General features: G+C 37.5%; 1 protein-coding gene across 1 annotated transcript in view; it reads left to right on the forward strand.

Moving 5' to 3' along the window:
- The window catches only part of LRRIQ3 (leucine rich repeats and IQ motif containing 3), a 61,142-nt gene that overhangs the window by 10,596 nt on the left and 36,878 nt on the right, over positions 1-13,668 (forward strand). The window contains exons 4-5 of the mRNA XM_070939457.1: positions 7,627-7,780; positions 13,393-13,513. Of these exons, the coding sequence (XP_070795558.1) occupies positions 7,627-7,780; positions 13,393-13,513 (275 nt within the window). The remainder of the gene's footprint in view (positions 1-7,626; positions 7,781-13,392; positions 13,514-13,668) is intronic.

The raw sequence follows: 13,668 nt of genomic DNA on the forward strand, positions 1-13,668 counted from the left end.
TTTTACATAACTCAAGGCAGGGAACATATCCAACCGACTTTTCTCCTCCTCTTTTCCCTCTCAACAACAACCCTATGAGGTGACTTGGGCTGAGAGAGAGTGACTGGCCCAAGGTTACCCAGCTGAATTTTTTGCAATCTGGATTAATACAGTCTCTTTGCATTAATCAATATTGATTAATAGAAGACAATTTTGCAAAGTACACAGTGAGAAATTTAATAAATGCATGTTATATAAATTATATTCAGCAAAAATCATCAAGCAGATTTCTAGCAGGCAGTATCGGCATTCCATTCTTGAGAATTGTTTTGTCAAATGTTATCTTAAAACATGAGCAAATGAATTCTTTAAAATTTCATTCTCCAATAAATATATATGAAACAAAGGGCCTGGCTCTATTTTATATTAAATATTTATTTATTTATTTATTTATTGGTTCGATTTATATGCCGCCCTTCTCCGGAGACTCAGGGTGGCTTACAATGCGTTAAGCAATAGCCTTCATACTTTTGTATATACCTAAGCGGTGTTCTTTTTTATACAAAGTTAGTTTATTGCCCCCACAATCCGGGTCCTCATTTTACCTACCTCGAAAGGATGGAAGGTTGAGTCAACCTTGAGCCTGGTGAGATTTGAACTTGCATTAATTGCAGGCAGCTGCTGCTACTTAACAGCACTTTAGTCTGCTGCTCCACCAAGGCTCTTATCAAATATACCATTATTAAGTAAGGTTGTAACTTTACATTTCTGAATTTTTTCTACAATCTGGCAGAAGATTGAAGGGACTTGTTTTCAAATATATAGAAACATTAGCTAATGTCTGCTCCCCTCTGCCTCACATTTCTGTTCTTCTCCTTTACCAATATTGGGAAGAAAGATATATAGGAAAATCTAAAATGGAAGATCTACCATTTCCTAAGCTTAACCATTTGTTTGGCTAAGCAAATGGGAGGAACATTTCCTTTGCCATTATTGTTATTATTCCATTTCTCCAATTCGTTGATAGGACTGAAAACTTTGCTGCAGTTTTGGATGGAATTAACTCCACTTTCTGAATTAAGCATTTTCAAGTGTCTTCTTATGCATCTTTTTTTTTTTTTGGTGTGATAAATGTGTGGTTGGTTTTAAATCTATAAATCCAATTGAAAGTTAATGAAAAATAATAATCAATTTTATAAAATTAAGAATTTCAAGATTCCCCCCCCCCCCAATTTTTCTAAGGCCTATTTAGTATATCCATTATAATAGTGCTATCAGATATGGGCTGCAATAATCCTGATGACCACTAGAGGGCAGAAAATAGTTTTATTAGGTGCTTATTTGCTGACTTCTAATAGTCATCTAGATTGATTCAGTACAGAGCTGGCTGTCCTACCTAGATCATCTGATTTTTCTTGGTGGAAATTTGAAATCTGTTTTTGACATTTCCACCCTTTATAGATTACTAAAACTGTTAAAATGCTTCTTGGATGAACATTTAAGACACTTTATCTCATTGATCACATAACCACACAAACCCCATTATAGTTGTGAATATAGTTATTCAGCCACGACATCAAAGGGGTTTATGCCGTATGAAATATGGAATCTAGTTTCTACAAGCACAATTCTCTGAGGATATGATTGCAGAAGAGGAGCAAAATACTAACATTTTATTTATTTATTTATTTATTTATTTATTTATTTATTTATTTATTTATTTATTTATTTTTCAATTTATATACCGCCCTTCTCCCTGAGGACTCAGGGCGGTGCACAGCCAGAATTAAAAACATGAAATACAAATATTAAAAACAATTAAAATATATATAAATTTGGCCCAAAAATTTAAAAAACCACAAACCAATTAAACATTTAAAAAATTTTAAAAATTTAAAAAATTTCTTCCTAAGCCAGCCCGGCTTGCTGGAAAAAGTGGGTTTTAAGGGCACGGCGGAAGGCATTGAGGTCTTGGATTCTCCTTATCTCTGGGGGCAACTGATTCCAGAGGGTAGGTGCCCCCACAGAGAAGTCTCTTCCCCTGGGGGTCACCAGCCTACATTGTTTGGCTGATGGCACCCTGAGGCCCTCTCTGTGGGAGCTCACTGGGAGGTCGTCGGTAGCAGCAGGCGGTCTCGAAGATAGCTAGGCCCTATGCCAAATCAACATTGTTGATTTGATTGCAATTTTATAATATACAAGTTTTATTTTCATTATTATTTGTGCCTGGCGTTGTTTCCTATTTTTTTCCTGTAAAAAAATAGACCTTTTAATTTGTTATTGCATATTAAAAGTAGTATGTTACCAAAAAGCAGAAATGGGTGTAATGACACTACGCAATATGGAGCGGCATGCATAGTAGTTTATTTTAAGTGTGACAAGGTGAAGAGAATGACTTACTGAAGTGTTATTATCAATATTAAAGTTGCCTGGGTCTTTTCAATGTGATCTCTGAAAGAAAGTATATTCTCCAAGATACTCTGAATTTATGTACTGGGTGAACTATACCCCACAGCAGACGATGGTAAATTCATGCTTAGCATCATAATTTATACGATGAAAAGCACTGACTTGTGCCTTTGTATTATTTGTACACAGATGGTGTTCTGTGAAGCATTCAGAAACCAAGCAAACCACATCTGTCAAAATACTCTCCATCAATTCCAGCATCTTATACTGAGTAAGATTAGAAAAGTTGTCAGTTTAGATCAATGAATCTCATACTGTGCTAGATTGGCTGGTCATTTGTATAGGGCTCAGTCAGCCCAACTAGTTCAGGAACTGCATATATTTTTCTTTGAGGAGTTCAGGTAGACCTTCTTGGCAGTTCAAGAAAAGGAATCATTAAATCTGCCATAAGGCTGTACCACAGGGATATACTCCTGAATCTTCTCCACTTTCAATCATACGTTGAAACTGAGAGGCGCCAGGAAGAGGATAGAAAAATACTGTAAACGCAGCTTTGCAATAATGTGTTCAGGTATGAGGGCTGGTCTGCAGGAGTGAATGAAAAAGCACCAGAGGCTGAGAAAGGGAGCTTAATGAATTAGAAAGAAGAAATAACAAACACAGCAGAGGTTGAAGCAGGTGTTACTGAAGCTCAGTGATAGTGAAACAGAGAAAAATATCATAATGCATAATGCATAAAGTCAGCATAATGATGCTGACTTTTGTGTAAGAGTCTTCCTTTAGCTAGCATATTCGAGATGCATTACAACTACAACCCTCTAGAATTGTTAGCCAGCTTGCAAATGTTAAAATTGTAATCCTAACATAGCTGTGGAGTGCCAGATTAGAGAGGTTGCCTTGAAGTTCTAAGAGTTTGTTTGTTTTCCTGAAAAGGCTTCTTGGAAAATTCAGAACAGTTAAATAGAGAGCCATGTAATCATACTGTAACTGCTTGTCTATATTTTGTATTGCCTGAAATGAGGCTGAATGTTGACAACCATCTTGTTTGATAACACTCCATTATTTGACAAGGAAAATGAAATATTTACAACAATAAACTTGTCAGGCTATTATTCTGATGAAGAGTGACAGACAGTGCATTGTTTTGGCAGAAGGTCACATTTTCTTTAAGGAACTGACAATTTACTTCTTTTTAACTAATGTCTTCAGGTTGCTCTTTCCATGAGTCCAATATATTTTGGATAGAGTACAGAAGATACGTAATGCAAAATGCATGTCTTTTACATGTTGGCACCATGCTGTGCGTCTACAGACAATGTTGAAAACTTGAAAGAGAAATGCAGCTCCGTCAATTCACTTTTTCCTGCAGCTCTGGCACTACAGAAACATAACAGTGATTTTACAAGCAAATATATTTTAAGACTGAAATCATAATCTTAATAGTATGCTTTCACACACATAATAATGGAATGTTTATCCACTGTGCTAATTTGTTTAAAAATTTCAGGTTGTTATTGTCCCTTCTCTGTCTGCATAATTTCACAAGAGAACACTTAGCTGCTAAATTGTTATGACCCTTTTAGGAAACAAGGTTATTTAAATAAACGTTTCTGTGACCACTCGTGAACCTTTGGGCTGAAGCTAGATAAGTAAGATGATTATAAAGACAGTTGAAATTGATTTCCTAGCCACTGCGATATCGATCAAGGGAAGTGCCGGCATCATCCTCAAATCTGTATCAAGTTAAAAACTAAGTTGAAAAGTGTAATTCCCTTGGCCGTTCTTAAAACAGCTCTGTAGAATGGATTATATTGTTATCCATATTTTGAAATTGGGAAGAGAGGGAGACTGAAATGCTGGTCTGGCAAAGGCTAGTCAATATAATTGTGTACTCTATAACAACCATTGGTACAGTTGCCATTTAATGAGACCCAGGAAGTGTGCATTCTCTGAGAAAGTGCTTGGCCATTAGAACAGCATATCCTGTGACTTTCAGATGATGCTAACCCCTCTGGTCTTCTTTAAGTCTTTAAAAACTTGATCCCCCCTGGGTTAGGACATTGAATGGGTCCATCTGGAAAAAGAATTTAATTTTTTGAATATGTTATAACTTGGGCCGCTGTTTATTTTTTAATTCTGTTGTTATGATTCTTTTATGTTGATTATTTGCTTGGTTTTGCTTTTAATCCCTTGTTAGCCTTCAGTTGCATTTGTAAGTTGGACAGCTATACAGATTTTTAAAATAAACATAAATCATACACAAATGAAATTTGAACTAAAGCCTGTGATATTCCATGGGACCTATGAGTAAACTTATAAAGTATTTTACCCCCGTGAAAGCTGACAAGATTATTGCAAGTTTTAGTCATACTGATATTCATATTTGGTATTTCAACATACAGTTGAAATGTCTTTCTAATTATAGATCTTAGCCCATTAGGCAAATACTATTCAGTTCAACTGCCAAATACTCCAGTTCTTGAATATGCAGTGCATGTTATGGTGGTATTATTTTAATGAGGCATTATTTTAGTTCCTGTGTATTATTATTATGGGATATATAAAATGCCCTTCAATTTGAAGTAAAATGGGGCCACTTTTAAACAAGATTCTTGTATAGTCAGGTGGCTCACAAATTATGTAGCAGTTCATAAATTAGTAAACTAAAAATAAGTCAAACAAGGGCTTTTGCTATTGAATGCCGATGATCTCAGTTGAAAATAAACCTCTCTAAAGAAGAATGACAGGACATGGTTAGTGAATGAAATGTTCAGTGAATAATCTCCTTGAGGCAATCTGGAGAAAAATAGCGCCAAGCCTCCTCATTTTCCATAAAGAACATCTGTAAGTGAAGAGGCTTCCACTGTCAGAAACTCATCTTTCTTTCACCAAGAGGAAGGCCTTTTCCAATGTTACCACCAGGATAAAAAAGGCATTCCCTTGTGGATGATGTTTGGCTTCCATTCTCTCAGTACTTTGGACATCTACACAGGGATGATTTATGCCAGGCTTGTTAAATGGGTTTAACAAATTATTAAACCCATTTAACAGTTAAATGGGTTTAATTAAATTATTTTACTGTTAATTGTATTTTGTGGCTTAATTTTGCATGTTCTACTTTTTATTTACATTTTGTTAAATTTTTCCTGGAATGGCAAAAGGTGGGACATAAACATAGTACTTGAACGTATGTACTTAAGCAGTTTGAAACTTTAGATCCTTTCTGAATTTGTAAAAAAAAAAAAAAGGGGGGGGGAACTTGAGGACACTTTTTCAAATATCTGTGCCTAACCGGAAATTGTATTCCCTGGAATAAGATAATTTTATGAACTTCAGCTCTCTTTTATAATGCATATGGCAATCATTTGCACCAGAAATCTAGGGTTGCCTTGATATAGCTTTCCAATAGCAATAGTACTTAGACTTATATATTGCTTCACAGTGCTTTACAGCCCTCTCTAAGCAGTTTATAGAGTCAGCATATTGCTCCCAACAATCTGAGTCCTCATTTTACCAACCTCGGAAGGATGGAAGGCTGAGTCAACTTTAAGCCAGTGAGATTCGAACTGCTAAACTGCTAGCCGTCAGCAGTCAGCAGAAGTAGCTTGCAATACCGCATTCTAACCACTGCGCTGCCACCACGGCTCTTGTCCTGTCTTGCCATTTTCAAAGTACTATCATCCATTCCTTTGATGCAAACTTCCTTATCTCAGGTTTTATCCCTACTGTTAATGGATAAGCATGTACAAATCATGATACAGGAAGTACATACTGGTCTACATATTTGTGTATATAGATGCAGGCACAGAGATGATAACTACAGGTTATCTTTGACGTACGACTGAATTGCTACAAGGAGACCGTTTCTAGATTTTGTGCTTGGGATGGGAAAAAAATGAAATTTTGATTTTGGGTTTTACTGATTAGATTGATTTGTTCTTATATAATTAGCTAGTTTATATTATTATGGAAAAGTAAAAAGTTGAGGTTTGATGTTAATGCTTTATTCTACTGCAACAGAGAGAGTTGGAAGTCAATACTTTTTTCCCCTTTTCTTTTCTTCCTCCCCTCCTCACTTGTCTTTCCCCTTTTCCTCCCCACTGTGTCTTACTATTTGCTTTTGTATTTTTGCATTTTATTCTATAATCCAATAAAATGTTTAAATTCAATAAAAAAAAAGACTTATGACGGCAATTGAGCTTGGAATTTTGGTTGTAAGTCATTGCAGTTGTTAGTGTGTCACTACATGATTGGACCCAGGTTTATTTTTAGCGGCAGTCGTTAAGCGAATGCAGTGAACATTAAGTGAATGCATGGTTGTTAAGCAACTCCATTATATCCAGTGGGTGGGTTTTTCTGCCAGAAACTGGAAGTAAATGCTGGAAACTGGCAAAAAACGTTGCAGATCATAGTCATGTGACTGTGGTATGCTGCAAACGCACATAAATCTTAGCTGGTGGCCAAGCACCTAAAATGTGATCATGTGACTGGAGGAAGGGAGTGCGGCTATTGTAACTTCTAAATCAGGAAGGTTCTAAGTACCTTTTGGGAGATCCATTATACTTTTGTACAGTTGCTAAGTGACTGGACATAAATCAAGGACTACCTATAAAACATTCTCTTACAAAGCACACGCATGAATTGTGTATTGATTGCTCTGAATTGTTATTTCAGCTAATTGTAGCCAAATAGCCATTCCCCTATGTGTTGAGACATAGTGAATAAATTTGTGGTACACACATGATTATTTATAAATGGATTAATGGAGGACATTATGCTAATATATATCAGTGATGTAGAAGTTACAGTCAAATAAGTCATATATAGCATGACAGAGCTGCAGTACCATTACCTGGGAGTAAACCCTATTATCTATATTTGGACATTGAATAAGTTTGCATAGAATTTCATTAAACTGATATTATGAGGTTGAAAGAGGTTATATCCAACTGAGTTTTGCATGTTGCTTATTAAAATAAAATTAAGACAACTATATCACAATACTTTTGTCAGTAGCAGCTTGATGCAGTTTTTCATTTTGTGTTCTCAATAATATAAGGATAATGTTTTGACAGGTAATTTTCTGGTTGTTTGCTTTAGAAAATATACAGTATGCAACAATCAGCAAGGAAAATGTATAAAAATGAAGTACATATTACTTACATTGTTTTGAATGTACAAAATATTAATCCCATTTTAACTCCTTGAAATAAAATTATCAAACTATATTTTTAATAGCGTCAGTCCTATATCTGATGTTCTGTGGTATAACCGTTACACCAGAGGTAGAAAAAAGGTGCATGTAACTTCCGTGGACAATAAAAGCCCTGTCTCTGAAACTGTTAAGCAAGAACAGCCTACCAAACATAAGAGAGGTACACCCGCAATCCAAGTAAGTATACTATTTGTGCTTTGATTTAGAAACTACAGTAATCTGCAATTTGCATATTGTACCAAAAAAGTTGGTAGATCCAGGGGAAAGCATTAAAAACGTAGCAAAGCAATGTATAGTACTGATCAGAGTTCTCTGATAGTATAGTGTTCTGCTCCAATAAAACTAATTACCTAGAGCAGTGATGGTTAACCTTTTTGCCATCGCGTGCCAGGAGAGGGGGGGAAGGTCACGCACGCATGTGCCCATGCGCATGTGTGTGCAACCCCTCCCCCTCCTCCCCGCTCCTGGCACATGATGGCCTGGTAGGCCCGTTTTTCTTTCTTACCTGGTTCCAAATCCTCTCTGTGTATCTGGGAATGGCGAAAACAGCCTTCCCACTCTCTTGGAGGCCCTACAGAGGCTGAAAGTGCCCATTTCCCAACTCCCGGTGGGACAGGAAGTGACATTTTTTGCTGTCCCCAGCCTCCAGAACCTCTCTAGGAGCCTCTCTAGGAGTCTGTAGGAGCCTCTCTAGGAGTCTCTGGAGGCTGGGGACAGGAAAAAATGTCACTTCCTGTCCCACCTGGAGTGGGGAAATGGGCCCTTTTAACCTCCGCAGGGCCTCCGCGGGAAAGGCTGTTTTCGCCGTTCCCAGATACACAGAGAGGATCTGGAGCCAGGTAAGAAAGAAAAACGGGCCTCCCCCCCCGGCCCTCCAGAGGCAGGAAACAGCCTGTTTCCCTACTTCTGGTGGGCCCAGAAGGCCCGAAAATCAGCTGGCCGGCGTGCGCATGCGCCCCAGAGCTGAGCTGGCATGCCCACTAATATGGCTCCGCGTGCCACCTGTGGCACACGTGCCATAGGTTCGCCATCACGGACCTAGAGTATGTCAGTATGGAGGTAAATAGAGACTATTCGTGCCGCAAGGGTCGGTCATCTCGCCCCTCCTGTTCAACATTTATGTGAAGCCGCTGGGTGAGATCATCCGTGGTTTTGGGGTGAAGTGTCATCTGTACGCTGATGATACTCAGCTGTACATCTCCACCCCAGACCACCCCAATGATGCCCTTGATGTGATGTCCCGCTGCCTGGAGGCCGTGCCGGTCTGGATGGGGAGGAACAGGCTCAGACCCAACCCCTCCAAGACCGAGTGGCTGTGGCTTCCGGCGCCCCGATATAGTCAGCAGGTGCCATTGCTGACTATTGGGGGTGAATCTTTGCCCCCCACAGAGAGGGTTCGCAATCTGGGTGTCCTCCTGGACGCACGGCTGTCTTTAGAAGAGCATATGACGGCCGTGGCCAGGGGGGCCTTTTATCAGGTTCGTCTGATTCGCCAGTTGCAGCCCTTTCTGGACCAGGACGCCCTGCGCACGGTCACTCACGCCCTTGTTACCTCCCGGTTGGACTATTGTAATGCTCTCTACATGGGGCTCCCCTTGAAGAGCACTCGGAGGCTCCAACTGGTCCAGAAGGTGGCCGCGCGGGTGGTTATGGGTGCAACTCATTGTGCCCACGTGACACCCCTCCTGCGCGAGCTGTACTGGCTCCCAGTGGTCTTCCGGGTGCGATTCAAGGTGTTGGTTACCACCTTTAAAGCGCTCTGTCGCATAGGACCCGGGTACCTTCGAGACCGACTTCTGCCACCAACAGCCTCCCACCGACCAGTCCGCTCCCACAGAGAGGGTCTCCTCAGGGTATCATCGGCCAAGTTATGTCAGCTGGCGACACCCAGGGGGAGGGCCTTCTCTGTGGGAGCCCCAGCCCTGTGGAATGAACTGCCCCCGGAAATACGTAAGATCTCCGACCCCCGGGTGTTTCGCTGCGCACTGAAGACCCTGTTGTTCTGCCAGGCCGGGCTATCAACATAATAATTTTAATTGGGGTATTTTAAATTTCTGGGATTTTAATTGGAGTCTAATTATTTAATTATTTTAAATTTTAATCGTTGTTTTGTTTTGTGTTTTTAAATAGGCTGTACACCGCCCTGAGTCCTTCGGGAGAAGGGCGGTATAGAAATAAAATTATTATTATTATTACTATTCAGTCTATTCACTTTTTTATGTAAAATATCTGTGGATAGACAATAGAAGGCAAATTATATAGGCTGGCCAAATATTTAGTGAACTATCTCTGTGGATGTTCCAGAAAAGAGTGAAGACCTGGCTTTTCCCCCAGATGTTAGGCCAGGATGCTAGTGAAGTCCAGTATGTGACTTTTTGTGCTGTGAGTTGATCATTTAGTGCCTTGGTTATTGTGTTGCAATTATTTTTAATTGTATTATATTGCTTTTCTGTATAATAATTTCTTGTTGTTATTGGTTGATGACTTAGAAATATATTCTTTTCATTAATAATTTCTGGAGTAGATTTTGGTATTGCTGAAGATATAATAAAGCTTGATTTCAGCAAGGTATTTAATAAAGTACCCTAGATATTCTGATTAAGAAAATAGATTAATATAGATTCTATATTAGGGTAATTAAGAGAATACATAGTTAGTTCAGGTGTTATATTCTAAGGGTACTCAATTATGTTTCATCATCAAACGTGGTGAAGTGCCAGAGAGTTCATTTTTGGTCCACATACTTCTCAATATTTTATTAATGACTTGGGTAAGTTTTTGATTGACAAAAACTGGGTGGAATAGTTAATGCTGTAGAAAAGGGGAACAAAATGCAAAATTATCATGCTAGGTTAAAAAAATAGAGTAGGTGATCTGAAAATTTACCAAACAGAAATAAAAAATAAGGTAGTTAAGTAATTGGAATGTACAGATATAGAATAACAAATCACTGGTTTGTATAGAATAGTAGCTGATTACAAAGTAAATATGTGTCAATAGTGTGCTATGGTTACGAAAAAAGGGAAAAAAACTTGCATTAATACAAGTATAATTCATAGACCACAACAAAGTAATAATTGTATTTTATTCTGTTTTGATCAGAATTTACCTTTAATTTTGTGTGCTATCCTGGTCACCTCATATTAGACAAAATGGGTCAGGCTCAGAAAAGCATGATCAAGAAGATAAAACTAAGCCATATGTAGACAGCTTGAAGGAATTGGGAATGTTTAGAAGTTGAATAATTGCACCTAGTTTAAATCTGCTGATTTCTGGATTGCATTTTTTTTTAATTAGCCAGTATAGCATCCTGGGGGGAAAAAGATTGAGAAAATAAATTAAGAAAATGTTACTTTGAACTAACAGATGTAAACATATAATGTGGAATTCTGAAAAGCATAGTTAAGCGTACTAGCATTATTTTATGTCTTAATTGATATTCTTTATTGAAATGCAATAATCCTGGCAGTCTGTTTGGATAAACTATTGGAATGAATTTCAGCACTGATGTGTCTAAATTACATTCAAATGTAAGAGCAAATATTATTAAATCAAACTAGCTGCAATCTGTGTCAGAGTGAATGGCCTGAAATAAAAAAGGCTTGTTCATTACTAGGAATTGCAATGATATATTTTAAATTGACATGCAATTACTTCAGTTGTGGTGAGCAACATCTGCTACTGCTTCCTATGATGATGGCCTATGGCTCTGCCGTGTAAACGTCATCAAAGCCTGAATACACATTTCAGTAATATGTCTCTATAAAACTCTTTTAGAAATGATATGTTCCTTTTCCTACAGCAGCTTGATGCACTTGGCTACCAGACACAGCTTCTCCTCCGTTATCTTCAGAATAACTCCTGGATTTCTTTTTGTGACTTGGCATAAGCTGAACTATCAAACGTACACATAGCAATTGGCATCATTGCACTTATTAATAAAACAACTACATTTTTTAAAACTGCCAGTAAATATATGAATATTTATATTCCCTGTCTAAAGGCAGATTGTCTTAAAGTTCAAGGAAAGATAGAAAAAATAAAGTGTTATGTGAAGTCTTCTGATTTACGTGTCACAGTAATTGCTTTAACAAACTGACTAATGAACTCCACAAAACTACCTGTTTAAATTCTTAAACTTAAACCTCCCTTGAATTTTGTGACACCCCCCCCCCCCACACACACAGAGTAAATCTTGCTTCTGCACATGGATCTTTCACAGTAACTACATTGTTATAATGGTTTAGGGGTAGCAAATGACACAGGATAATGCAAGAAATACAGCTAACACATGCCGTAACTTTGTATAGAAAGAAACTCTATGTTGGATCTTAGCGGTTTCTTTATCAGTTAAAAACTATTTTGATTTTAAGACTGTTCTAAAGGTGTCACATTCTCCTGTTGTCACACAGCTTTGAGACCTGACTTTTAGCTCCTACCTTCTTTGTCTTTGGAAAATCTCTAACAATGTTTTTATTTTGACAGACTTTGTATGGTATGAAAATACTTTTATTATTTATGTTTTGATTTTCCTTCCCCCCACCCCTCACTTTCCTGAATGTTTTAAATAGTAAGGTCTCTTGAGTGTTCCTTTTAAACAAAAGAACAATGAACACAATGAGCATATAAATCAAATTAAAAAAAAAAAAAACACCCTAAATATCCGGTCTTGTTTAGCAATTCACCTCTATTGGTTCAAACAAAAAGTTAAAACAATCCTCTGCTCTCTGAGAGAATAAGCTCTATATGGTTTTTAGGTTTCATCCTCCCATGTTCAAGGAGATAAAGATAATGGAGGGAATCAATTCACTATTTGCTTTAAGGCCATCCCATCTCACTATTTTTTTTTTTCATTGAGCATTCAATTATTGGAAAGAAACCAAAATGTGCTAAGGGAATACCATACTTACCTGGCAAGGGAGATAATGTAGACCCATTATATCTGAAGTCTTTCCCTTTTCAATGGGCGTGTAATTTAGGTTGATTCATTCCATTGGTTTCAGTGACAGGAAATTCCTTTTAAGAATAAATAACTAGAATGGGAGGAATGGCAACAAAGCCCATTTCTCTTTTACTTCATTCATTCTGCCATCAAAAATGCAGTTGGGCTTTGCTGACCTCAGAAACTCTAATCTTTGTTTTTTGTTGTTTTTTAATATGGCAGCTAAGAATTACCTTCTCCATTGGTTATAAGCATTTATGTTAATGAAGCTGGTTAAACAATACTCTCCCTCCATGTCTTCCACTGATAAATGACTATAAAGGCTGAAATCTGCATTTAACTATAGCTTCTACTTGTAGATATGTGTAAACAGAGCTTTTCAACTCAAGCAGCTCTGAAGTTATTTTAAAATGCCCTAGGAGTAGCATGTGCTTCTGCTCAGACTAAGAGCTTTTCTTGTTTATTTGCACAGATAAAGCTAAGGTGCCCTTGTCATGTACTCACTGCAAAGAAATGCATCTTGGTGTAACAGATGATGAGTGAAAGGGTTGTTTAGTCTAAAAGCTGGAATTTATTCAAGAAGCATAGAGGTGTGAGGTTGGAACAAGCATTCATCCATCCATGCAAACCATGATGCTGCCTAGAGAGACAAACAATTTTTCAAAAAAAAAAAAAAAAAAAAGAAGGCGGCTAAAAATGAAGAAAAAGAATGGCATAATTTTACTGCACTACTACATGTGCAGTAATAAAGTTAATAAAAAATATGTGACAATACAAATGTTTCTGTTTGAAGAATTCTGGCATTTCTCTCTCAAATCTTTAATGAATGAAATGTTGATTTTAACAGATTATAGATATGAACAATCTTAAAGAATTTCGTTTAACTTTAAGAAGATTAAAATATCCTGTTATCAGACTGGAAGAAAAGAAAAAGATTAAACAGAAGGAATCAAAGTCAACAAAGAAAGGTTAGTTACCTAACTTCTATAACAACTGCCATTTCTATAGTATGTACAGACTTCTGAATATTCATTCACTTTGATATCTGATAGTTATATTCACTTATTAATCCAATTTTGTCCATTTAAGGTTGTTGTGTTTAAGCTAATGTTACATGCAAATA

This window comes from Pituophis catenifer, unplaced genomic scaffold (assembly GCF_029215685.1).
Source record: "Pituophis catenifer annectens isolate HBS135680 unplaced genomic scaffold, rPitCat1.0.hap2 SCAF_3, whole genome shotgun sequence".
NCBI lineage: Eukaryota > Metazoa > Chordata > Lepidosauria > Squamata > Colubridae > Pituophis > Pituophis catenifer.